This window comes from Protopterus annectens, chromosome 3.part1 (genome assembly GCF_019279795.1).
Source record: "Protopterus annectens isolate FY-2018-M chromosome 3.part1, PAN1.0, whole genome shotgun sequence".
NCBI lineage: Eukaryota > Metazoa > Chordata > Ceratodontiformes > Protopteridae > Protopterus > Protopterus annectens.
Genome location: NC_056732.1, coordinates 481,662,890 through 481,687,484, shown reverse-complemented (window position 1 = coordinate 481,687,484; position 24,595 = coordinate 481,662,890). Strand labels below are relative to the sequence as shown.

At 45.3% G+C, this 24,595-nt stretch overlaps 1 protein-coding gene across 1 annotated transcript in view; it reads right to left on the bottom strand.

The window, feature by feature from the left end:
- ENPP2 (ectonucleotide pyrophosphatase/phosphodiesterase 2) overlaps nucleotides 1–24,595 on the bottom strand; it is a gene marked incomplete in the record, with an annotated part of 2,364,887 nt that overhangs the window by 1,545,992 nt on the left and 794,300 nt on the right. Inside the window, 1 exon segment of the mRNA XM_044066921.1 lies at nucleotides 17,085–17,193. Coding sequence (XP_043922856.1) covers nucleotides 17,085–17,193 — 109 coding nt within the window.

The following is a 24,595-nucleotide window of genomic DNA, read 5'->3' as shown; positions in this document are numbered from 1 at the left end:
CCCTCATGGATTCTGCTGCCGATTAGCTTAAGATGGATAATGGCAACCTGCTGTTACTGTGCACCTCTTTCTCTGAAGGGACAGTTTTTCTGGAAGCTGCTCAGAAATTTCTGGATAGCTGATTCTAATGTTTGTGTCTGCTCCAAAACTACAACTGATGTGGACTCCTTTGAGTCCTAGAAAAGTGGCATTAATAAGACTGACACTTTACTTCAACAGTTGAGAGGATTGGGCCTTTTGTTTTCCATAGTCTCAAAGTGATTCCTGATTTCACTGTCAAAAATGAGGGTCCCTGAAATAGTGAAGTCATAAACGTCAACACTGCTGTCCTCCATAAATTTTGTGAGATAAAGCAAGGAATGCTTGTGCACAGCAATACTAGACTGTGCAGAACAAAGTAAAACCATCACTGGAATTATAAGTTCTCATGAGGTTCATAAACGTAACGGGTACCACTTGGATCTATACCTTCTGCCTGAGGAAAGCTATCAGGCAACTGCTCCAAAACATGCATCTTATCATCCAGATCTCACTGGAATTCAATCATATGAGGGAGGTAGGGAACTCCACTGCCGGCTGTATCCCTCTTGAATGACTCTCGATCTTTAGTTAAATGGAAGAACAATGAGGATGCATAAGCCTACTTCCAAATGTGGTACATAGCCCTTGGCACCTTATTAGGTGGGGTGTGAGGTGAAATACTGAGGTGGTGGAGCCTTTGTTATAGACGTTACAGACTTTGGGTCACCACAAAAGTTTGGCTGGTTTCCTCCGAAAAGAAGCCAGGGGTGTTGAACTTCTATGCCATTTGGCAGCAACCATAAACATGGATAACAATGGACTGACCACACAACAAGACTGCCGAGTGGACAAAAAAGCCCACAAGTATTTAATGCAGGAAAGATACAAGGTCTACAGGACCCCCCCCCCCCACAAAAAAAAACTTGGAGTTATAAGGAGGCAATAAAAGGGAGTCAGCAATCTCCTTGTTCCCGATGTCAGGTGTGGGAGACTCAATAGGACCTATGTACTTTTGCTTGGCATTTGTTCTTTCCCAAGATCTTTGGAGAAAGAGGAGAGTCTAAGTGCTTCATCTTTCATGTGTGTTTTTAAGATCTCTGGTGGAAGCAAGTTCAAACACAAAGTAGTAGCACATTTGTGGAATAACATAATAGAGAAACAGTGCAAAGGTCCTTAGGACCCTTATGCCTTGCAACCTAACAAGTGAGACAGCCATGAGTACAAGAAGAATCTAGTTTGCTGACCTGGCCAATACTATCGTTTAGGGGGCAATAGACACTGAACATAGCTAATGGAAGGATGCCTGCAACAAATAAGACAAAAATGGGTATCAAGTGCATACTCACTGCTGGGGGACAATGATACCAACAACTGAAAGGCCAATCACCCCCCCAGCATCATTGTTGAAAGGTTCAGCATCAACTACAATGCTGTGAAATTAACTGTTATCGATGGAGCTGGCCATTGTCACTGGTGGAGCAGCCAAAGGCTGCATTACTGGCATCAAGGATAAGGTCCCAAGACTGGGGTCATAGTCAACAGTGAAAACTTTTCAAATATCAGCATTAGCATCATTTAGATCAATGTTAGCAAGTTCAGAAATGGCACTGCTATTATGTGTACCAGTGAAATAGCTAAAGAAAGTGAAAATAGAGAAAAAGTCCCTATCTGCTACAGAAACAGATGAGCATGGTGCTGCAGACTAACCCCTCTGAGCCTAAAGCATGGAGCTTACAAGCATATACTTGAATTCAGACATCGGCAAAGGAGAAGACCTAGCAGAGGTTAGTTTACCACTTAAAATCTGTTAAACATCTTTGTGCACCAAACAGATCAATCTTTAACATTTGACTACACTTGGAGGAGACTTACTTTCTCCTAACTGCATAACCTTAGGTACAATTCCTATTTTCCTCTTTGGTTTGGAACCTGGAGAGGAAAGCCTAAGTTTGTCTGCTTTTGAGAGGTTGTGATAGTTATGGTTAGTTCATCCAACTCTGTATGAGCCAATATGCTACAAGTTCAGAAAGAAGACTACGCTTTCAGCATCGAGCAAAAGCCACTTTGCTGGGCCAAGAGATTTTTCAATCTAAATTCTAATGAGTTTTACAGTCTTTATGACTTGTTAGGTACAAGGGCTTGACAGATTGAATACTTAAAAATATTGTACTCTTCACCTAAATAAATTAAGCATTGCTTAACAAGCTTTATTCTCTCCATTTATGAGGCAATCTTGACAGAAATGTGTTCAAACTACACTAAAAAGGTGACAGAAAAAAGATGTTATGTACTCACCATAACATTCCATGTTTGTAGTTCATCTCGCCCTTCATTCTTACATATTGGTTCAGAGCCGATCCTCGGCTCGACTCGGCCTATTCCAAAGCTCAAAGTCTTCTAGTTGGCTCGTGGCTAGGTAGGTATCCCACAGTGCACTAGTACAATTCCCAGATCTCATTTGCCGTGTCTGCAAGTTCAGATGTGCTTCTTGCTTGGCCGTGGCTGTTTAACATTTTTCCTATTATTATTCTATTACCGGTTTACTTTACGATTTATTTGGTTATAGATAGAGTGTATTAGAGTTAGAGTAGTTTTTCAGTCGTGTTGAAGTGTTTCCTCACAAAATTACTTAATTGTTGAGAACTGGTTGGCCGTTGGCCTTGTTGTTCTCGTTTAGTATCCTGTGTGCCAGTCTCTTCTGATTAATGGTGCGTTTGCGCTTATTTTGCTATTTTTTGTGTGCAGTGTTCTTATTAGAGAGTTTGGAATTTAGATAGTTTCTTACTTAGTTAACAGTGTTTCAGGTTAACGTGCGCACTTGCGCTTCCTTTGCGGTTTTCCATGTGCAGTGTTTCGTACTATTAGAGAGTTTGCAGTTTAAATACTTAGTTACTTAGATATTTAGCATTTCAGTTTGTGTGCAGGGTCCTTGGTATTTCCGACCCTTTTTGCCTCTACGTCTCTGTGTTTGAGCGTAGCTTCTTTTGAGACAGTTTCGATATTCAATTCTTTAATTCTGTGTGTGGGTAGTCTAGCCGATAGTTTTCTGTTTTTCTCTGTTCCCAGGGCTAGGCCCGTTTGAGTAAGAGGACCTAGTCCTCGTGGTTAGTGTGTGCTTGTGTGACCTAGTCCTCATTGTGTTTGTGTGTTTCTGCTTCACCAGTTATGTCTAAAGAGGCAAAAGACCATAAACATTCAGGTTTTAAAAAATGTGTAAAGTGCTCCCAGAAGATGTCAATTACAGATGGCCATAGTAATTGTGTTTATTGCGTTGGAGCTATTCATCTGCAGGAAACCTGTTTTGCCATTCCTTCAGCTCCAGAGTTCTTCAGGAGTGGAAGAACAAGTTAAATTTGAAAGGTCCCCTCAAGCCTTCCTTTGAGGAAGATTTGGCCAGTTCTTCGTCTTCCTCTAAATCTCATTCCTCCAAAAAAGAGAAGATAAAGTCTACCAAGAGGCATTTCTTGGAGCTAGCCGGTGCTTCGGAACCGCCTCCTAAGTCGAATAAGACTTCTACCTCCTCGGCTCCACTGACCTCGGAGCCGATCGAGGTTGTTGTTACTGAGACTTCAGTTTCGGTCCCATGCGTTTCGGAGCCAACTACTGAGAGACTACATTGGAGCCAGTCCAGAGAACCCTTGCTGGTCTCCCCAACCTTAAGGTCACCAATCTTGCACAGGTCCAGATCACCCACTCTGTCTTGCAGATATTCCAGAAGCCTATCAGAGGAAGATGCGGAGAGAGTAGTGCTAAGACCCCTTAAGTCGTCTGCCTTGCCAAAAATGCTGTTGGCTCTGACCCAGTCAGTTTCGCATCCACCCGAGTCCATTCTCCCTGTTGTGGTCCCTCCGAGCTATGCCAGGCTTTCGGAGCCGGAGTGTTCGGTACCACTGGTTGTGGAACCCTTGGTTCCAGCTGCTCCCCTCGAGGCTGTCTCTGAGCAGAGCTCTGCTCCGACACCATCTGTGCTGTCCGTGGTGTCTAGGAGCTGAAGTTCACCGGTCATCCCCAACAGGGGCACTTGGGCCCGAACCTCTTCAGTTCCGAGTCTCCCTCTCAGTGCATCGGCTAGGGTGAGCTCGGATCCTACATCTATCTCAGAGCCGATGGCTTCCTCTGTCTCCTCGGAGCCAAAAAGGTCTTCGGAACCGGAGAGGTCGGCTTTCAAGATGACGAGGAGCATGCTGTCCTGTTCATCAGCTCCACTCAAGGGTACCGACACTCATCCCCCTCGGGCACCGACCTCTGTCTCTGCACCTACTCTCTCTCTCTACAGCAGAGACCCACAGCCTCAGGAGCCCCTGGTTGGCGGTGCCCACTCTTCCGAGACCTCCCCCTGGAATATCCTTCTGAGGAGCCCCCTCGGAAGAGGACATGCAAGAGGAAGCATGTAGACTCCCAGGATAAGTCCCTTACCTCTGACACTGACCTCGAAGAGTCAGAAGGGTCCCCCAAGTTGTCCTCTGATGTCCCGTTTGTAGACATCTTGGAGATACTTAAGCAGAGGGGTGGCTAGCCCACTGTTACCCCTTCTGATGAGGAGTCGATGTACCTGAAGGCTTTTGGGTCTCAACCTTCAGCCTCTTGGGTGTCTCCACCTTTTGATGAACTGTTGGATCTTGTTAGTTGGAAGGTGTGGAAGACTCCTGATGTTGTGTAACTAGCTCCCAGGAGACACTATAAATTTTTGTCTGCTCCCAAAGAGAAGGAATGTTTATCCAAGGGTGTGCTTGTAGATGCCATGGTGGTGGCAGCGGCCACTAAGAAGGAACTAGCGGAGACGACTTCATCTGTCCATCCGCCGAACAAGGAGTTTCGAATGATAGATACGGGAAGCATATCTTTTTGTCAGTGGCATTCACACTCAGATCGCTGAACTATCACATTTTACAAGGCTTCAGAGAGATCTCCTGAAGGAGTTGGGAGATACTCTACAAGGTACAGTTACTGAAGGAGTTCCCTGATAAGGTGTCTGCTCAGTTGTCCACCTTGAATTCCATTGTTAACTCCTCCATGAGGTTGATTTCTTATGCAGCCAATGGAGCAAGGGCAGAGGGCTCAGGAGTTTCCCTTAGGAGACGCTCCTGGATATGTTTGTGTAATTTTGTGGAGCTGTTCAAGTCTACGTTTACCAACGCCCCCTTTGACGGTTCTTCGTTGTTTGGACCTTAGGTAAAAGGCACACACACCAGTTGCGAGCAAGAAAGGAAAACGCTGTCTACTGTTGGAGTACATTTTACCGTACCCTCTAGACCATACCCCAAAGGTTAGAGAGGTGGTAAGATTGTGGTTCAAAAAGTCCCAGATGTTTTTCCCCAGATACACAAGTAACTCCTCCTTCAGCGGCAGAGAAGGAAGAGCGAATGGTAGACACCACCCTAGAGGCAGGGGCGGACCGCAAAACCAAGGAGGCCGTGATTCGTTTCGAGGACGTCCCTAACAGCGCTCCTGATGTGGGGCACGGCTGTGCTTCTCTGTAGCTAGTCAGGGGTCACATTTCTTTGTATCCAGAAGCCTGGCTAAGCATAACCAGAGACAAATGGGTACAAAGAATTATCACCAGAGGTTATTCCATACCCTTTTCTCTTCCATCTCACATTCCCAAGAGGATCCCGGATGTTCCACACAATCACAGGGATCAAGCAACTGTAGAAGTGAACAAGTTCCTTTAGTGCCAAAACGTACAGGGGACTGGAGGCCCATCTTGGACCTCAGCAAATTAAATGAATCTGTAAAGAAGGACAAGTTCCAGATGGTGACACTACAGTCTATACTCCCTCTGTTAGGGAAAGAAAATTGAATGTGCTCCGTAGACCTCCAAGATGCGTACTACCATATAAAAATGGACAGTGTCGAGGAGCCATTTACGCTTCCAGCTGGGAGCCAGTCACTGCTAATTTCGTGCTCTGCCCTTTGGTCTCACCACAGCCCCCAAGGTGTTCACCAAATGTATGGCAGTAGTGACAGCTCACCTGAAACGTCTAGGATTCCAAGTGTTTCCATACCTGGACTGGCTCTTGACCGCCCCCACCAGGCATCTACTCCTTCAAATCAGAGATTCCACTATCCAACTTTGTGCCCAGTTGGGGATTACTGTAAATTGGGAAAACGTCTGCCTTATAGCCCTCTCAATTTGTAACTTTTATAGGTGCAGAAATAGACACAGTCATCATGTTAGCTCGTCTTCCTGCAGAAAGAGCACAGAACCTCATACAACAAGTTCTTCGTCTACTTCCCCTTCAAAACATCAAGGCAAAGACAGTGCTGAAACTCTTAAGGACCATGGCCTCCACCATAATGCTAGTCCCTCTTGCCAGATTACATATGCGAATTCTTCAATGTCTTCTATCGTCCCAGTGGTCCATCTCTATCCCACCACATCATTTTAACAGAATCTTGCAAAAAGGACCTCCGGTAGTGGATCCAACCCGATCAACTAATGACAGGCACGCCATTCCTTCCTCGCCAACCCTTTGCTACTGTGACCACTGATGCCTCACAGATTGGGGGTGGTGGGGGGGGGGCAATATCACCAGGCTCACCTGCGTATCAATGTCCTAGAGATGAGGGCGGTGCTTCTAGCATTGCAAGCACTTCACAACCTTCTTCCTCTTGGGATGATCGCAATCTAATCAGACATGTCCATGGTATGGTAACTCAACAAGCAAGGCAGAACCAGATCTTACCCCTTTTGTCAGGAGGCGATTCGTGTTTGGAAGTGGGAGATATCTTCCCAGCGCTTTCTAGTGGCAACGCACATCCCAGGGACAACCAACGTGATAGCCAACAAACTCAGCCGGGCAATCTTGATGCTTCACTAGTGGTCTCTGAAGCAGGAAATTGCTGAATAGATCTTACGCAAATGGGGACAGCCTTGCTGCGATCTTTTCTCCAGTCCGATCAATTCCAAATGTAGCAACTACTTTTCCCTTACCCCCCCCCCCCCGGGGGGGAGTCACCAAGAGACACACTTGTTCACGATTGGCCTCTGGTTCTCCTTTATGCTTTTCCCCCCTTTCCTCTCATATCCAAAGTGATTCAGGAAGCGAAACTGTTGGGAAGCAAATTGATCCTCATCACTCCTTTCTGGCCTAGTTGGATTTGGTTCCCCTTTCTTGGGCCTCATCTGCTAGACTATCCATGGACTCTGGACCCAGTGCCAGATTTCTTGACACACGTCAGGCTTTCTTCACTCCAGCTTCCACACCCACAACTTGGACAGCATGGCTGCTCCAATTCCATCCCTAGTCAGGCTTCATGATTTTTCTCCTGCTGTGACCCACATTCTTACTTCTTCACATAAACCCTCCACTCGAAAGTTGTACACCAGCAAATGGAGAAGGTTTTCTATCTGGGCTGAAGAAAGGACCGTTGACCCTTACACCACATCCATTCCAGTGGTTTGAGAATTTTTATCTGAACTATTTCACCAGGGATCTGCTGCTGCCACAATTAGGGTTCAGTTGGCAGAGATATCTAATTTTCATTTGGGTCAACATGAGTTTAACCTGACGTCACACATTGTGTAAAACTTTTAGTTATGTACTTACCATAACTTTAGATGTATGGGATCCATCTCGCCTACATTCTCTACAGATGGGTTCGGAGCCGAACCTCGGCTCTGACTCCGCCGCTATACAATAGAACGCAGTCTCTTATTGGCTGAGTTACCTCGTATCCCAGGATGCACCACTACTGCTTCCCCAGATCTTGTTTGTCCGCACACACACAGACTGTTGTTATAACATTGCCAGGTGTTTCAAGAGAGGAAAAGTTGAATTCGGATTGTCCGGTCTCTTTTGGCCTACAAGGCAGGGGGAAGGAGGGTGGGTTATTAGGAATGTAGGCGAGATGGATCCCATACATCTAAAGTTATGGTAAGTACATAACTAAAAGATGTAATGTGGTCCTATCTCGCCTACATTCTCTACAGATGGGACAGTGTCCCTAGCACCTAATTCCTGGGTGGCTCACTGGAAAATGCTCCGGAGAACCGTGGAACCGAAGGAAGCTCGACCCCTAGATGCCACATCCAATTTGTAGTGAGAAATAAAGGTGTGTAGAGAAGACTACGTAGCAGCCGCACAGATGTCACTAATAGAGAGCTTGGAATGAAAGGCTGCCGAAGTGGCCATAGCCCTGGTAGAATGAGCTTTCACTGGAACTGTAAGCTCCTTATTTGAAATGCGATAAATATGACTGATACAGTCTCTGATCCACTTGGCAATAGTGACTTTCGTGATGGCTTTGCCCAATTTACTATCCGAAAAGGACACAAACAGTTGATCTGATTTTCGTGCTTGGTGTGTCCTATCCAAATAGAAACGTAATTGTCTGTGCACGTCTAAGCTGTGAAAGGTATACTCAGCTCTGTTTGAATACTTAGGGAAAAAAAACGGTAATTCCAGTGATTGTTGCAAACAAAAGTTAGAACAAACCTTTGGTATAAAGGATGGGTTTGGTCTAAGAGATACTCTATCCTTGTGAAATACCAGGTATGGTGGTTTGACACACAGGGCTTGAAGTTCTGAAACTCGCCTGGCTGATGTAATATCAACTAGAAGGTCAGTCTTCCAAGAAAGAAATTTTAAGTCACAGGTTGCTGCCGGCTCAAAGGGAGGTGCGGTTAATGCACCTAACACTACGTTAAGGTCCCACGGTGGTGCGGGATGAGATATAGGGGGCCGTAGAAGCCAAGCTCCTTTAATAAAAGCTTTGCACAACTTGTTGCTCATTAAAGGTGGTTCTACGCTCTCGTGAAAATTGGAAATAGCCGCCAATTGAACTTTGATGGTAGACACCGAACAACCCTGGTTGAACAGGGAAGTTAAAAACTTCAGAACCTCTGACACCGAGGCTGTCATAGGATCTAATCCTCGGAGTTGGGCCCAAATAGCAAACCTCTTCCATTTACTGTTATACATCTTTTGAGTAGAAGTCTTGTGGGCCGAGGACAAAATATGCATGACTTGGCTCCTAACTATGGTCGGAAGAGGAGTAGCCAAGCTGCTAGCTTCAATAAATGGAGGGACTGATGGAGCTGTCCTGACTGATGCGTCAAGATGTCCGGAACTTGGTCCAGAAACCAGGGACCCTCCAATGCATATTTGTGAAGAAAGGGGAACCAGACTTGATGAGGCCAGTATGGGGTGATTAGAATCATTTTGCTTTCCAAGCGAATCGCCTTCTGAATCACCTTGGGGAGAAGGGGAACCGGTGGAAAGGCGTATAGCAGACCGGGGGGCCAAGCTTGGACTAGAGCATCCTTGGGGATCTCCCCTGGAACTGGGGTGAGAGAGAAGAACTGCTGGCATTTTGCGTTGAGGGGAGTTGCGAAAAGATCGCAACATGGAACTCCCCATCTCGTGAAAATCTGTGTCACCACTCTGTCGTTCAAGGACCACTCGTGAGGGGAGAGAATAGTCCTGCTCAGTCTGTCGGCTATCACATTGGATCTCCCCGGAATGTGTGTTGCCACTAGAAAACGTTTGGTAGCAATCGCCCAATCCCATACCTTCATGGCCTCTCTGCAAAGGGGGTAAGACCTGGTCCCTCCTTGCTTGTTCAAGTACCAGACTACCGACATGTTGTCGGACTGAATGGCAATCGTACCCTGGGGGAGGTGATCGTGCAGTGCTTGCAACGTTAAAAGCACCGCCCTCATTTCCAGGATATTGATGTGGAGAAGACTCTCGTCGGAGTGCCACGTGCCTTGGACCGACCTGTCCAGATAATGTCCCCCCACCCTGTCTGGGAGGCGTCCGTAGTCAACGTGGCCGAGGGGGATGGGGGAACGAAGGGTCGCCCCTGATCCAGGTTGGAGGAAAGAAGCTACCAACGAAGATACTGTTTGCACGTCTCTGTGATCAATATGTGGTGACTGAGGGGGAAGGTCTTGGTAAGACCACTGGACTGAGAGGAGCCACTGGAGTATCCTCATATGCAACCTTGCCAAGGGGACCAGAAGAATGGTGGCTGACATGGAACCCAACAGTTGCAGGACCATTCTCGCTGGAGCGCGACGTCTGAGGAGTAACGCCCGAATTTGAGACTGCAGCGTTGCTTTCCTTTCCGCAGGAAGACAGACTCGCATCTGCCTTGAGTCTATTTCTGCACCAATAAACAGAATACGCTGCGATGGCAGCAATACGGATTTTGTCCAATTGATGGTGATTCCTAAGGAGTTGCCTAGAGAGACGGTGGCTGCTAGAGTTTTCAAGAGTAGATGCCTGGAGGTGGCAGTTAGGAGCCAGTCGTCTAGGTATGGAAACACCTGGAATCCTAGACTTCTCAGGTGAGCAGTCACCACTGCCAAACATTTGGTGAACACCCTGGGGGCTGTGGTGAGACCAAAGGGCAGTGCACGGAACTGGAAATAACTGTCTCCTAGGCTGAAGCGCAAGTGTCTCCTTGACGCCTGATCTATCAGAATGTGATAATAGGCGTCTTTGAGATCTATGGAGCACATCCAAACACCTTTCTCCAAAAGCGGGAGAATGGAATGCAAGGTGACCATCCGGAATTTGGACTTTTTCACTAATCGGTTTAACTTGCTGAGATCCAAAATGGGCCTCAAGTCCCCGGTCTTTTTTGGTACCAAAAAGAATCTTGATTAAGTCCCTGATCTGGCCTGATCTGCGGGGACAGGTTGGATGACTCCTTTTTGAAGCAGCTTCGATATTTCGCTGGCTGCCAGATCCCGTTGACTGGGTGGCGGGTCCGGGATTCTTTGGGATGGTAGGGGGGGTTGAGAGAAGGGAATGGTGTAACCTCCGGCGATGATTCGGAGCACCCATTGGTCCTGAGTGATATTTTCCCAGGCCTTTAGGTGCCTCGAAAAATGACCCCCGACTGGCTCTGGAGCTGCACAGTCGGGCACTCCTTCAGGGATGCTGGAAGGAGGAGGAGCCATGAAAGGACTCGTGGTCTCCAGTGTTGCGGGGGCCTCCGCCGCCTCTGGGACGGCGTCTCCCTGAAAAATTTCCCCCTCCTTTGCCTCTAGAAGGGGAATCGCTCTGCTGCGACGAGTAAGGCTTTTGAGACTTACGGAACCACATTTTCCCTCCTCTTCGAGTCTTGGGATAAGGTCTGAAGGGAGTGGAAAACCGGGCCCCTACGGCAGTTAAAGTCTTACCCTCCTGTTCGCAGCGAGTCAAAGTGTCCTTTACCTTGGGTCCAAACAGAGAGGACCCATCAAAGGGGGCGTCGGCAAAGGAAGACTTAAAGGCCTCCGCAAAGTAACACAGGCGTAGCCAGGCTCGTCTCCATAGAGCAACACCTGTTCCCGCCGCTCTGCTCGCTCCTTCGGCTGCATAAGAAATGAGCCTCATGGACGAGTTGGATAATGAGGACAGGGTAGCCAACTGGGAGTTGACCGTCTGGGCCAACTGCTCAGGTAAGTTACCGGAGAGGGTATCCGAAAGCTCCTTGACCAGATCCCTCTGCAGTCTCGTGAAATGCGTCAAGTAGTTCAGAGACCTTAGTGTAAAGGTCGCTGAAGTAAGGGTACGCTTCCCGTACCAATCCATGCTCCCAGACTCCTTATTAGGAGGATGGACGGACGTTGAAGCCTCTGCCACATCTTGCTGGGTGGCAGATGCCACCACCAAGGCATCTACAGCCACACCTTTCGAAAGAAAGTCCTTATCAGGGGGTGCCGAAAGGAATTTATTAGGGCGAGCTGGCACCGGTTCAATAGAGTCCGGGTGTTCCCACGCCTTTCGAGAGATCAAATCCAGAAGCTCATCGAAGGGCGGAGACACCCAGGAGGCGGAGGGCTGAGCCCCGAAGGCCTTGAGGAAAACCGACTCCTCAGCAGAAGGGGGTTTGGATTGCCAGTCGCCTCGTTGCTTAAGGATCTCCAAGATGTCCGCAAAGGATACATCATCCGAGGACGACTTGGGGGACCCTTCCGCATCATCGAGGTTGGTATCCGAGGTGAGAGACTCATCAGGGGAGTCGACGTGCTTCCTCTTGCACTGTTTCTTCCTCGGAGGTTCCTCCGAAGACATTTCGGAGGGACCTCCAGGAAGAAGGGAACCCCCGATGGGGGTAACCTCAGGCCCAAGGGCTCCGCTGTCGTGAGACAGGGGGATTGCAAAGGAGCCAGTCTCCGTGCCAAGGGAAGGTGTTGGTGAGATGGTAGAAGTGGCCAGAGAGGATTTGGCCAAGGCACTCTTCATGGCCTTGAAGGCGGGACCCCCAGAGTCCTGGGATGGTTCAACCCCCAAGGCCACAACAGCAGTCGGAACTCCCGCCGCCGACGCACCGAGAGGGAGGCTCATAACCAAAAGGATCGGTCCCGAAGCATCCCTCCCGGGGCCGACAGAGGAGGCCCACGTACCGAACCCCGACCCGAAGGGCGGGGTTGGAGTTAGGGTCGGAACCGACCCGACAACCCCCACCAGCTCCACCAACACTGACTCCAACGGTGCCGAAGCCGTTGGAGGAGGAACCGAGATAGCAGGGTGGGAAACCGGCTCCGGAGCCAGCTGGGCTGGAGCAGAGATCAACTTTTGAAAGACCGGAGACTGAAAAAGCCTTTGAAGCACCCTGTCTACATCTGAATCAGACATCCTCGACGACCGAGAAGAGACCGACCGGGTCCGAGTCGACTTCGCCGGCTCCGAAAGACTGGGGGACCAGCTCCATATAGGTTTGAGAAGTATCGGCGCCAAGGGAGATTCCACTACCACTGCAATTTCCCTCGGAGCAGATGGGGACTTCGGCACCGAAGGGGAAGAGTCTGAGCGGGTAACCCTCATCGGCTCCGAAGGCAGTGGAGCCGATGGAGATGACTCGCCTCTCGACGCCCGAGCTCTCGACTCGGGAGCCAGAGGAGTCGAGGCTGGAGACATCGAGGCAGACCATTCCGCCCTCAGTTCCGAAGTCCGTGGAGCCGACGGAGAAGCCTGCCTTGACTTTTTTTGCTGCCGGATCCGACGGGCTGGACGGAGCCGAAGATTTTTTCTTCCTCGAAGGGGAAGAAGAAGAAGATAGGGCTTCCTCAAAGGAAGGGGTAATAAGCCCTTTCAAAATCAACTTATTTTTCCTCTCTTGGAGCACGCGAGAGGAAAAAGCATGGCAAACGCTACAGGATTCCTGGAGGTGCTTCGGGCCCAAACAGTAAACACACAAAGAATGGTCGTCCATAATGGACATTTTATAATTGCATTTAGAACATTTTTTGAAACCTGATGGTCTATGTTCCTTCGACATGGTTAAGACGCACTAAACTTCGAAAAGTACACCAAAACTACAACTCTAACTAAGAAGCGCAGGATAGGGCAAGGCCCCTCTGACTCAAACGGAATTCACTTGCCCAAAAAATACAATTTTACCACAAAAATCGCTAAATACACAATCACACAACAAGTAGCTGTTAAAACAGCTTTTGGGTCAGTTTTAGCAGAAAATTTGACAGAAAATTATGTCACTAAAAGGCACTTAGCTCAGCCAAGTCCGAGACCACGTCTATGCTTCAGAAGCGGCAAACGAGATCTGGGGAAGCAGTAGTGGTGCATCCTGGGATACGAGGTAACTCAGCCAATAAGAGACTGCGTTCTATTGTATAGCGGCCGGAACCCATCTGTAGAGAATGTAGGCGAGATAGGATCACATTACATCTTTCCTTAAAGGTGCTACTTTGCTGAGACCTCCCTTTCAGGAACCGGTAGCTTCTTGGGATCTAAACTTCATCCTTTCCAAAATAACTTCTCCACCCTATAAACCTGCTCATTCGTGCCCGTTGAAGATTCTGTCTTGGAAGACTTTATTCCTAGTAGCCATCACATCTGTTAGACAAGTATCAGAATTACAAGCACCATCTTTCAAGCCCCCTTATTTGATTTTCCACAAAGATAGTCTCTCTTCGCACAAATACATCATTTATCCCTAAAGTGTGCTCTCATATTAGTCTGAACCAGACCACAGAGCTGCCAGTCTTTTTCCCTAACCATTCCAACTCAGAATACAGATTTCATCAGTTAGATGTTCACAGACAGTTATGATTCTATCTGCACAGAACTAAGGAACTCAGACCAATTGTTTATCATTCTCCGACTCCAGATTAGGTTTCCCAGTCTCCAAAGTGACCCTTTCAAATTGGATTTCGAGGTGCATTTCCATTTATTCTTCTAATGGGAAGCCTTTACCATTCTACACGATCCCTTTCTACATCTGTAGCTTTCCAAGCCAGAGTTCCAACTGATAATATTTGTGCAGCAGCAACCTGGGCTACCCCTCACACCTTTACACCCATTACAAATTGGACCTGACCTCTAGGGGTAGAGCCTCCTTTGGTTCCACGGTACTCAGGGGTATTTGTCCGTGAGCCACCCAAAAATAAGGTGCTAGGGACGATGTCCCATATGTAAGAATGAAGGCGAAATAGGACTACTGAACATAAAGAAGTTATGTACTCGCCATAACGTTCCATGTTTGTAGTCCATCTCGCCCTTCATTCTTACGAACCCACCCTCCTACCCCCATCCTGGAATGATCTGTAGACAGGATAATTTTTCTATAATAGGTGGAGACCTTTCATTACTGTTGTTTTTTCTGGATAGCTTTAGTTCTGTCTTTCTATACCTCCTCAGTAGGTCAGTCCTAAGTCCTATCAATGACAAAAGCAACCATAAACAGCATCGGGATGACAGCTATAAGGAAAAATTTTCTTCTACACTAATTTTCATGTGTTGTTTTGTGTCCATTGTTGTAAGAAAGTCCTTCTACATTTCACATCTTATAAACAAAGGGATCATGTGTAGACCTAGGGATGTCACTGCCCCCCCTTAAACTGGCCTTCATTAGGCCAACCACAGAGTATAGTGCCCTCTTTGGCAGATATCTGGCCAGACACATGCAACTGGAATGTCCACATAAGTACCTTATTAAAATGATCCAAGGCCTAAACAATAGACCCATACGTCTCAGTAGTTTCATATGCAAAGCCATGGAAAGAATCAATAATTATGCAGTAAACCTCCAGACACTGGACCCAACCTAATTTGATTTCGTCAAGGACAGGTCATGCCTACTCAACCTGGTGGACATCTTTGAGAAGGTCACCAAAGCAATGGATGAGGACAAAATGGTTCACATTGCCTACCTTGACCTGGCCAAGGCATTTGACACAATATCCCACTCGGGCATTATTGATAAACTCAGGAAGTTATCTACAAACCCTTATGTCACCCAGTGGACAGCCAACTCTCTCACAGACAGGACCCAGGAAGTTAGAATTGGAGAGTCCACCTCTACAAAGAGGCCACTTACAAATGGAGTCTCTCGGGGATCAGTCCTGGGACTACTCCTTTTTGGCATTTACTTCTCTGAAGTCAAGGCCAATGTCAATGGCCTCTGGCTAACTAAATTTGCAGATGATTGCAAATTAGGAGAGGTCATTGAATCCCACACAGACACAGATATACAACAGGTGTCAGAGCCATGGACTAAAATTGCCAAGAAATGCATAAAAGTATCCTTCAGGAAGTCATCCACCCTTGGTAACTATCCTACTGACAACACATCTCTTAAAGCTGACCCAGTAGTTAAGGACACACACAGAAGTAATCTAGCCTTTGATAATCATGTATATACAGTAGTGAGGAAAACATTCTATGTTGTGCAACTTATAAACAAAGGTATGGCATCAAGGTCCAAAGAAGTCATTGTTCCACTGTATTTAGCATTCATCAGACCTATCATTGAGTGCAGTGTCCCTTTTGGTATGTACCTAACCAGGCATGTCCAACAACTGGAACATCCACAGAGGTTCTTCACTAAAGAAATACAGGATACAAGTAACATGTTCTATGTAGACCACATCAAGGCTCTATCCCAGTACTCTGTTTCTTACAGGCTGTTGAGGGCAGATCTATGCCTGGCATACAGGGCATTGCAGTCCCCACTCTGATGGACCTCCTGCATACCTGCAAAACAAACAGCACCAGAATTACCCATTCTAAAGACTTGAACCTTGCCTGTGGTATAAAAATGACCTGCTGGAGAGACAGGTATGTTATCCCAGAGACCAGCCAGTCTCTGGAACAAGCTTCCCATCCATGTGAAGCAGAGTTCCTCCCTAACCCAATTCAAGTGTAACTTGAACAACTGGATGGAGAACAGGAAATTCATCCCTAGTTTGGCACGTATGTCTCTAATGTACACAGGCAGCCTGTAAATGGTTCATCTCCCAGGCCCCTGCTTGTAAAGGTTTCAACTCCCAAGCCCCTGCCTTACACTTATCAAGGGTACCAGAACTTGTCAGAGATTTGGGATGCATGGCTAGGCTTAAAAAGGCCCTTGTGGTCATTAACCTAGTAAACACCTATGAACCTATGTCTTACATGGACCATCTCAAAGCCCTGTCATTATACTCTATCCTACATACTGCTAAGAGGTGACCTGCGTCTGGCATACAAGGCATCCTCCAATCCAATTACAGATGGATTGACTACATATCAGCAAGTCAAATGGCATCAGAAATTCACTGTCTAGGGATCTACACCTCTTCTGCACCCTCAAGAGAATAGTTTGGAAGGACAGGTATATCTCACAGAGGATACCACTGCTCTGGAACAGATTCCCCAGCCACATCCACATAAAACAAAATTCAACCCTGTCCATATTCAATTGCAACTTGGATCTATGGATGGGAAACGGACAATTTACCCCAGGCCTGCCCCCTTTACTACTAATGGACACATGCAACTCCTAAATGCTTTATTGCATGCATGGGTCCCCTGAAATTATCCATGATATGATCCCCATTACTCTCATTACACTTAATATATAATTACTGACCATGGATGGGTAATATAAATCTCTAACCAAAGGGGATGGGTTAATTCAAGCACAAAAATGGAAACTGGCTAGGCTTAAAATGACCTGCAAAGGCAACTAGCCTAGTATTTACCTATGAACCTATTTACATCACCTGCATGACTAGAATACAGTAAAATGTTGCTACAAAGAAACTGAAGAGGGAACAAATATTTTCATGCACTGTAACTGTTAAAAGCAAAGCAAATTACTACATTTTTTAAAATGGCATCTTTTACCATGATCTCCAACAAAGATGATGTTGACACAACGATGTAGCTTCATCTGTTTCAGCCCATCCATCAAATGTCCTACAAGCTTGTCAATCTCCTTCAGAGGAGTATTTATCTGTGAAAGAATAACAGAATACAACAGAAAGTTGAAAAAAAATAACAGATCAATATTTAACACTACATTGAGAGATTTACAGGGATACAAAACAATAATGTAGGATATGAAAGAATAGTCCACAGCAGTTATCAGGAAATTAAATAATCACAAGTAACAGTTAAATATATTTCAGTAAGGTTGTAAGACACTTCTTTGAATCCACTGTACTTTGTTATTATGAATAGTAGCACAATGGACTGAAACTCATCCTCTGAGAATCGCAGCAGCTTAAAATAGAATTCCTTGAATGAGTGGAAATAACTGAAAGGTTACTGTATATGAGAACTATAACATAGCCCATTACAAGGGGATCTATATTAGTTCAAAGTTTACTTGCCTCGAACAGATGTTAATCGAAAATTCAAATCAGTGAACCTTTTTTCCCTGGTATCTAAACTAGTTGACTAGCACACCATTCAGAAAGTAAACGCATTAAATTAAACCCAACAGAGTGGGGGGGGGGGGCTATGCCCTACACCCCCCCCCCCAATGTGAGGGGCTGCAATACCAAATTCGAGATCGCAGCACAGTGGGGAAAAGGGCAAATTTTTGTATGTTGGCCAACTAGTTTACTTACCTGGGAAAAATGTTCACTCATTTAAATGTTCAATGAACAGACATTCGATGACATCTGTTTGATGAACAACCATTTGAGTTAAGTAAACTTCGATGTACTAATACAGACCCCTACAATTTGATGTCACTACAACATGGACAATAAGTCTTTTTCCCCACTGAACTGCAACAGCTTTGGAGATGGTTATAGGTTTTGGAGTGTTTGGTGGGATACAGAAAATTGTATCCTTTAAAATAAAGCAGTATCTGGGTATTTTTAGTTTAACAGCAGTAGTTTTCAATACCCCATTTATAGTACTGCTCTTAAATGTCCCTAAATAACATCTGACACTAGCAATACTGCACAATATTCTGCCTACAGTTTTGCTGCATTTCCCACTGCGTTACTTACTAAAAATAAATTTACTGAGGGCAAAGATCACAACCTGAAGTTGGCCTTTAGCCAAATACCAGCAAATACAGTGAATAAACATACAGACAATACAAAAACAAAGAATTAGTAAGCACACCTACTACACCTGAAGTTGTGTCTTTCGGCTTTTCCTGGTTAGGGGTCGCCACAGCGAAACTACAGTCCGCTAATGATTGGCAGTAAATTTTTACGTGCAGAGTTGCCAACCCTGATGCACAACCTTCAACAAAGGTACGCCCATTCACGCAAGTCTCCATACAGAAGACGCTGAGAATCAAACAGGACAACATCTTACTGTGAGGCGACAACGCTACCGCAACACCACCACCGCAGGGTCTACTACACCTGAAGTAATAACATGAATTAAATGCATAACACTGATGCAGATGTATGCTTATCATGCCTTATTGGCCCTGTTTCTTCCTCCCATTTCCCTGCAATTCCCTCCCTCCCTCTCACCTTCATAAAATGTGATTTAGTTTTTTTTTTTAAATAAGTTACTCTGAAAATGTATTGCACATTATCGTTCAGACACCACAGCTTCTAAATAAAAAGCAGCTGATAATAAAGTAACAATACCTTTGCTTGCCTTCTTTTTGTAAACTTGAGCTTCAAAATGTACTGCAATGCGAGACAAAAAAGATGCTATTATGTACTTAGCTGTGGGAGTCAGAGTGATACTAGCTACAGAGGAACTGCAGTTGGGTAATTACTCTTCACAGTGAGGTGGAAAGAATGTTGAGATACATATGGGACCTTAGCTTACGGTTTCTGACTGGGAAAGAGGTTTCACCTTTTTTGTTAAAACAGTCCTTTCCATATGTCAAAGCATAACCATAGTTCTTTAACAACAAACAGGCACTTAAGTTTAGATAATCAAGATGGTGAGCTGGTAACGACATTTACACTGAAGTCTAGGGTTGATTCCACATATCAAGATTTTCCTACTGTGTTACTCTGAGGAAATTAGTATGCAACCAATGCTCCTTGATTATATCTGAAGAAAAAAAACTCTTATCCTTAGTGGGTTTACCTGGTTAACAAATTAATGAAATAAAAACAAAAGGTGTTATCTCTAAAATCTCTCTCTCTCTCGCTTTACTCATTAGCTAGTGTAAACTAGTTGTATATCCACTGAATCTATGAGTGGCCAGTGCTCTGAAACTTCTGCTTCGTGACTAACTTGGATTTTTTGGTTTGAGACGTTCAATGCTGCACTCCCCACAACTATAAATCAAGGAAAGGACTAGTTCAAGTCAAGCCTAGTTTTCATTTAGGACCAACCAACAGCTGGGTTTGTGTACCCAGAGACTTGCATGTGTGGACTTAGTTGGCATCACTGTTGCTGCCATTGTTTTAATCCATTCTGTGCTTTGCACCAAGCCCAAGCATGCGCTTCCATAACTGGCTGTCTTCCTCTTCTGGGAACCACCTGAACCTTCTTTTTTAAGCTGTAAACTGTTTTGCAGTTTTGAGCTGTATTCTTCCCTTATAAGACCCATCATTGAGAACAATGCCCCTTTCAGATTCACTAGACAATCTCGACGTACTGAAATGTCGAATTTCAGTACATCGAGACTGAACAGTGGAAAGTGCAGTTACGCGAAACTGCACTATGTCGAATGCGGAAATGTCGAATCTATCATGGTGTCACGTTCGTGACATGTTGCGGTTTGTAGATTTATCTGGGGTTTCAGGTAAGTGGCGTTTGTGTAAGAGTATTGGATAGGGATTTTAGTTTGTGTGTGTGTGTGTGTAGTGGATTTTTTTTGTGTGTTTAGTGCGACCTCAGAATTAGAATATATAAGTAGTGGGGGTGCAGCCCCCCCACATGGGGGGTGCAAGGGGGTTTGCCCCCTGCTTACAGGTAGGGTAGGCGTGTTGTTATGTTTGTTTTAGTGTAGTTCGGTAGGTGTGTGTGTGTATGTGTGTGTGTGTGTGTGTGTGTGTGTGTGTGTGTGTGTGTGTGTGTGCTATTCGTGGTTTTGGGTATGTGGGTTTTCCATTATTAAATCTCGAAATATTGAAATTCGACATTGTCTAATGAATCCGCCCCTTTCAGCATGTACCTCACAAAGCACATGCAGAAGCTGGAGAGACCACAGAGGTTCCTCACCAGGAGAATTCAGGGCCTCAAACATCTACCCTACACAGATAGGCTAAAAGCCCTTTCCCTCTACTCAGTCTCATACAGACTTCTCAAAGGTGACCTCTGGCATACAAAGCAATCTCAGATGCCACCCTGATACCACTGCTGTATATCCACAAGTCAAACTCCACGAGTAACCCAAATGCGCGACCTCAACCTGGTCTGTAACATCAACAGGACTTCTTGGCAGGATAGATGCGTGTCCCAGAGACTCCTCCCTTCTATGGAATACACTCCCTCTCCACGTCAAGCAGAGTATCTCATTAACCCTTTTTAAGTGTAAGCTAGATAACTGGATGGGAAATAGAAAATACAGCCCTGGGATTCTACTTGTGTCCCTTTTGGACAGGGGCATTGGGTACTAACTTGCTGGAATGTGGACTACATTCTTGGATAAGCTTGTAAGGGCCTCAGGACCAATAACCTAGTAACTTCCTATGAGCTCTTGGTTAAGCTGCTCAGTGCTGCATTACCCATCACCTGAAAACAAGGAAATGAGTGTGTCAAGCCAAACTTTTTTTTTTTTCAATCTGGGAATGAACAGCAGCAGATTTATGATCCCTAGGATCTGCTTGCTTGGACTCCATTGGACTTTAGTGTTTTTGCCTGCATCTGGTGACAGAATGGGTTGCTACCACTGTTCAGACAGTTTCTGGCCTTGAACTATGTACCAGAATGGATCTTTGTAATAGACTGCTTCTCATCTCACAGGAACTACTGAAACCTTCCACTTTTATACTTGGAACAGCTTTCAAATCTTCTCGTTCAGCTGCTCAAAGCAGCACTCAGTGCCTGAAAATAAGAAAAGGACTATGTCAATTGAGTCAATTTTTCATCTGCAGCTTGACCAACAGAATGTTATGATCCATGAGACCATGGTTGTGTGGACTTGAAAGGAAAGTACAGCTGAGCAATTTGCATACTATAACAGTAGATGTTCAAACAAATGATTGTTACAGTAGCCATTACAATACAGGATGTATCCTGACATGTATACCGTACTTCTGGCCACTCTGGAAAGCTTCAATCTCCATCCTCGCATGTTGTAACCATTTAAAACCTTAGAACCCAAACTATTGAGTCCCAAAACATGGAGACCAAATAGCCAAAAATCCATATTATACATATATATATATATATATATATATATACATACATACATACATACAGACACACACACCAAGTCTGAGCCTGACCTTTCTTGGAATATTCCCTCTTCTCCACAGTATGGTGATCTCAAAGTTAGTATACATAAATTTAGGGTGACTGTGGAGATGGCGGGGGAGGCTTGCCTTCCACATCAGAGGGTGCAGGATGGCTTCCTCCCCTTCAAAAACAATATCAAAAGGTAAGGGGGATGGAGGTGCTAGTACTGCAACAGTGATCTACTGGAACATCTACTATTATGGTACATAAACTACATACCTGAACTGTGTTCTTCATTATATCACTACTGCAGTAATCATTACAATATTGGATGATTGTTAAAACTTAGAAAGAAATGGTGACTGGAGAAAGACCAGAGTCCAGTATTCCTCAAAGGATAGCTTTAGGGAAACCTAGTTTAGCTCCTGTAATAGAATCTAGCTTGTAATATTTAGTAAAATTCTGAACAGAAGATCAAGCAGCTGCCCCTCTGAAGTATGTCCTAATATGTAAAACCCCTTTTAAAAACTGTGACATGAGACAAGGATAAAAAAGGGAAATCCAGAGTTAGACAAGCTAAAATGATTGAGAGATGTGCCTATACTGAAAAGTATATGTTAAACAAAAATTGACCAATCTGCAACAGTGATCTACTGGAACATCCACTATTATGGTATGTAAACTGCGTAACTGAACTGTGTTCATAGGTTCATACTAGGCTATCTGCCCAAGGGCATTTATAAGCCTAGCCCATAGTAATGTGGCTTTCGCCACCCCTTTAGTTTGAGTAAAAACTATGAGTAATGTGGCTTTCGCCACCCCTTTAGTTTGAGTAAAAACTATGCCTATTATTTTGCTGTGCCTCTGTCAAGCAGTGACACTGAAGTAATCCCTGGGGTATATCTGCGATCTCCCATCCATTGGTCAAGATTCCTCTTGAACAAGGCCAGCGAGGTGCTCTGCCTCACATGTACCGGGATTTTGTTCCACAGCATAGGGAGTCTCTGGGTGATGAATCTGTCCCTCCAGCACGGTCTATTTATAACTGTGTCAAGGTTTAAGTCTCCCGCCCTTGTGGTTCTGAGGGATCTAGATTTTTTGAGGTGAAGCATATTCATCAAATCTGGGTTTGACATGGCCTTATATGTCAGGCACAGGTCACCTCTGAGCAAGCAGTATGAGACTGAATAGAGCTGGAGTTCTTTCAGTCGGGCAGCATAAGACATATTTTTGAGACCCTTTATCCTTTTGGTGAGGAACTTTTGGGGCCTTTCAAGCTGCAGCAGGTGTCGGGTCAGATACATTATATCACTACTGTATATGTTCATTATATCACTACTGCAATACCCATTAAAATATTGGATTATTGTTAAAGCTCAGGAAGAAATGGTGACTGGAGAAGGACCAGAGTCCAGCATTCCTCAAAGGATAGCTCTAGGGAAACCTGTTCTAGCTCCTGTAATAGAGTCTAGCTTGTAATATTTGGTAAAAGTCTGAACAGAAGATCAAGCAGCTGTTCCTCTGAAGTATGTCCTAATATGCAAAACCCCTTTTAAAAACTGTCTGACATGAGACAAGGATAAAAAAGGGAAATCCAGATGTAGACAGGCTAAAATGGTTGAGAGATGTGCCTATACTGAAAAGTATATGTTAAACAAAAATTGACCAGTTCACACAGATACTGGAGAACAAAGTATGCTCCTGTTTGAGATGGATTCTGCACTTTATTTCACTGCCAAAAATAAAATCTTTTTCATCTGGCTATGTAACATCTTCTGATAACATGCTTTCTTGACTCCTTCCACAACTGTTGCACCTACTCAGAGAAAAAAGGTGCTTAAAAACAGAGGTGGCTAACTTAACGGCACCCATGCAAATGAAAAATAGGTGCATGACCACCGAATCATACACCAATGCACTGTATGAACACGTACATAAATGCATGGAACTAGCTATACCCAAGAGAACCAAGACACTCTCCTCCAAAAAAATGAAGCCAATCTGGTGGCCCTCTGCCATTAACAAACTCTACAACAGAAAGAAGAAACTGTTGCAGAAAAAGGTGAAGTCCTAAGACTGGAAAAACTCCCTTATTAGCCTCAACAAAAAGTTGAGATCCATCATCAAAACCTCTAAAGCTAGCTATGAAGGCAGTATTGCGGCACACACAAAGCCTGCTATAGTTATATCAAGAATCTCCACGGCAATACCCAGATTTGCTCCGAGTTGCTGCATAATGGAACCTCCTATAATGAGCCAATAGATATTGCCAACATACTGGCTGACAGATTCAGTGTCAACTTTACCCCCACCCCCCAGGACCAACCACAACACCGGAAGAATGCCAGGCACCCAGCATTATTGCAGCACAGGTTAAAGCTGCATTGTCCAAGGCCAAGAATACAGCTTCCATGGGACCTGACAATATCCCTGGCTGTGTTCTACATGAACTACAAAGTGAACTGGCACCACACCTGTGTGTCCTGTTCAATCACAGCCTCACCACAGGCTTTGTCCCTACAGAATGGTGCACTGCAACAGTGATCCCTCTCCATATAGGGAGAGCAACTACAGACCCTGAGAATTATTGCCCCATTAGCCTGTCGAGTCTGATATGTAAGGCTATGGAGTGCACCATCATCTTCATGGACCTAATTAACAAAGATATAGGGAATCTCCACACTCTGGATCCCACACAATTTGGTTTTGTGAAGGGTAGATCATGCCTGCTCAACCTGGTTGACTTCTTTGAGTCAGTCACCAGAGCTGTAGATGAGGGCAAGGCAGTTCATACAGCCTACCTCGATCTGGCCAAGGTCTTTGAAAAATTCCCCACTCAGTAATTATTGATAGACTTACCAAACTAGGCATCAACCCCTATATCACTAGTTGGGTTGCAAATTGGCTCACAGATAGAACCCAAAGTGTGAAAGTAGCAAACTCCAAGCCAGACTGGTGATCAGTCATGAGTGGAATCCCACGGGGATCGGTCCTGGGTCCTCTCTGGTTTGGCATCTACTTCTCAGATGTCCAGGCCAACACAGAGAGACATTGGCTGACCAAGTTCACCAATGTTT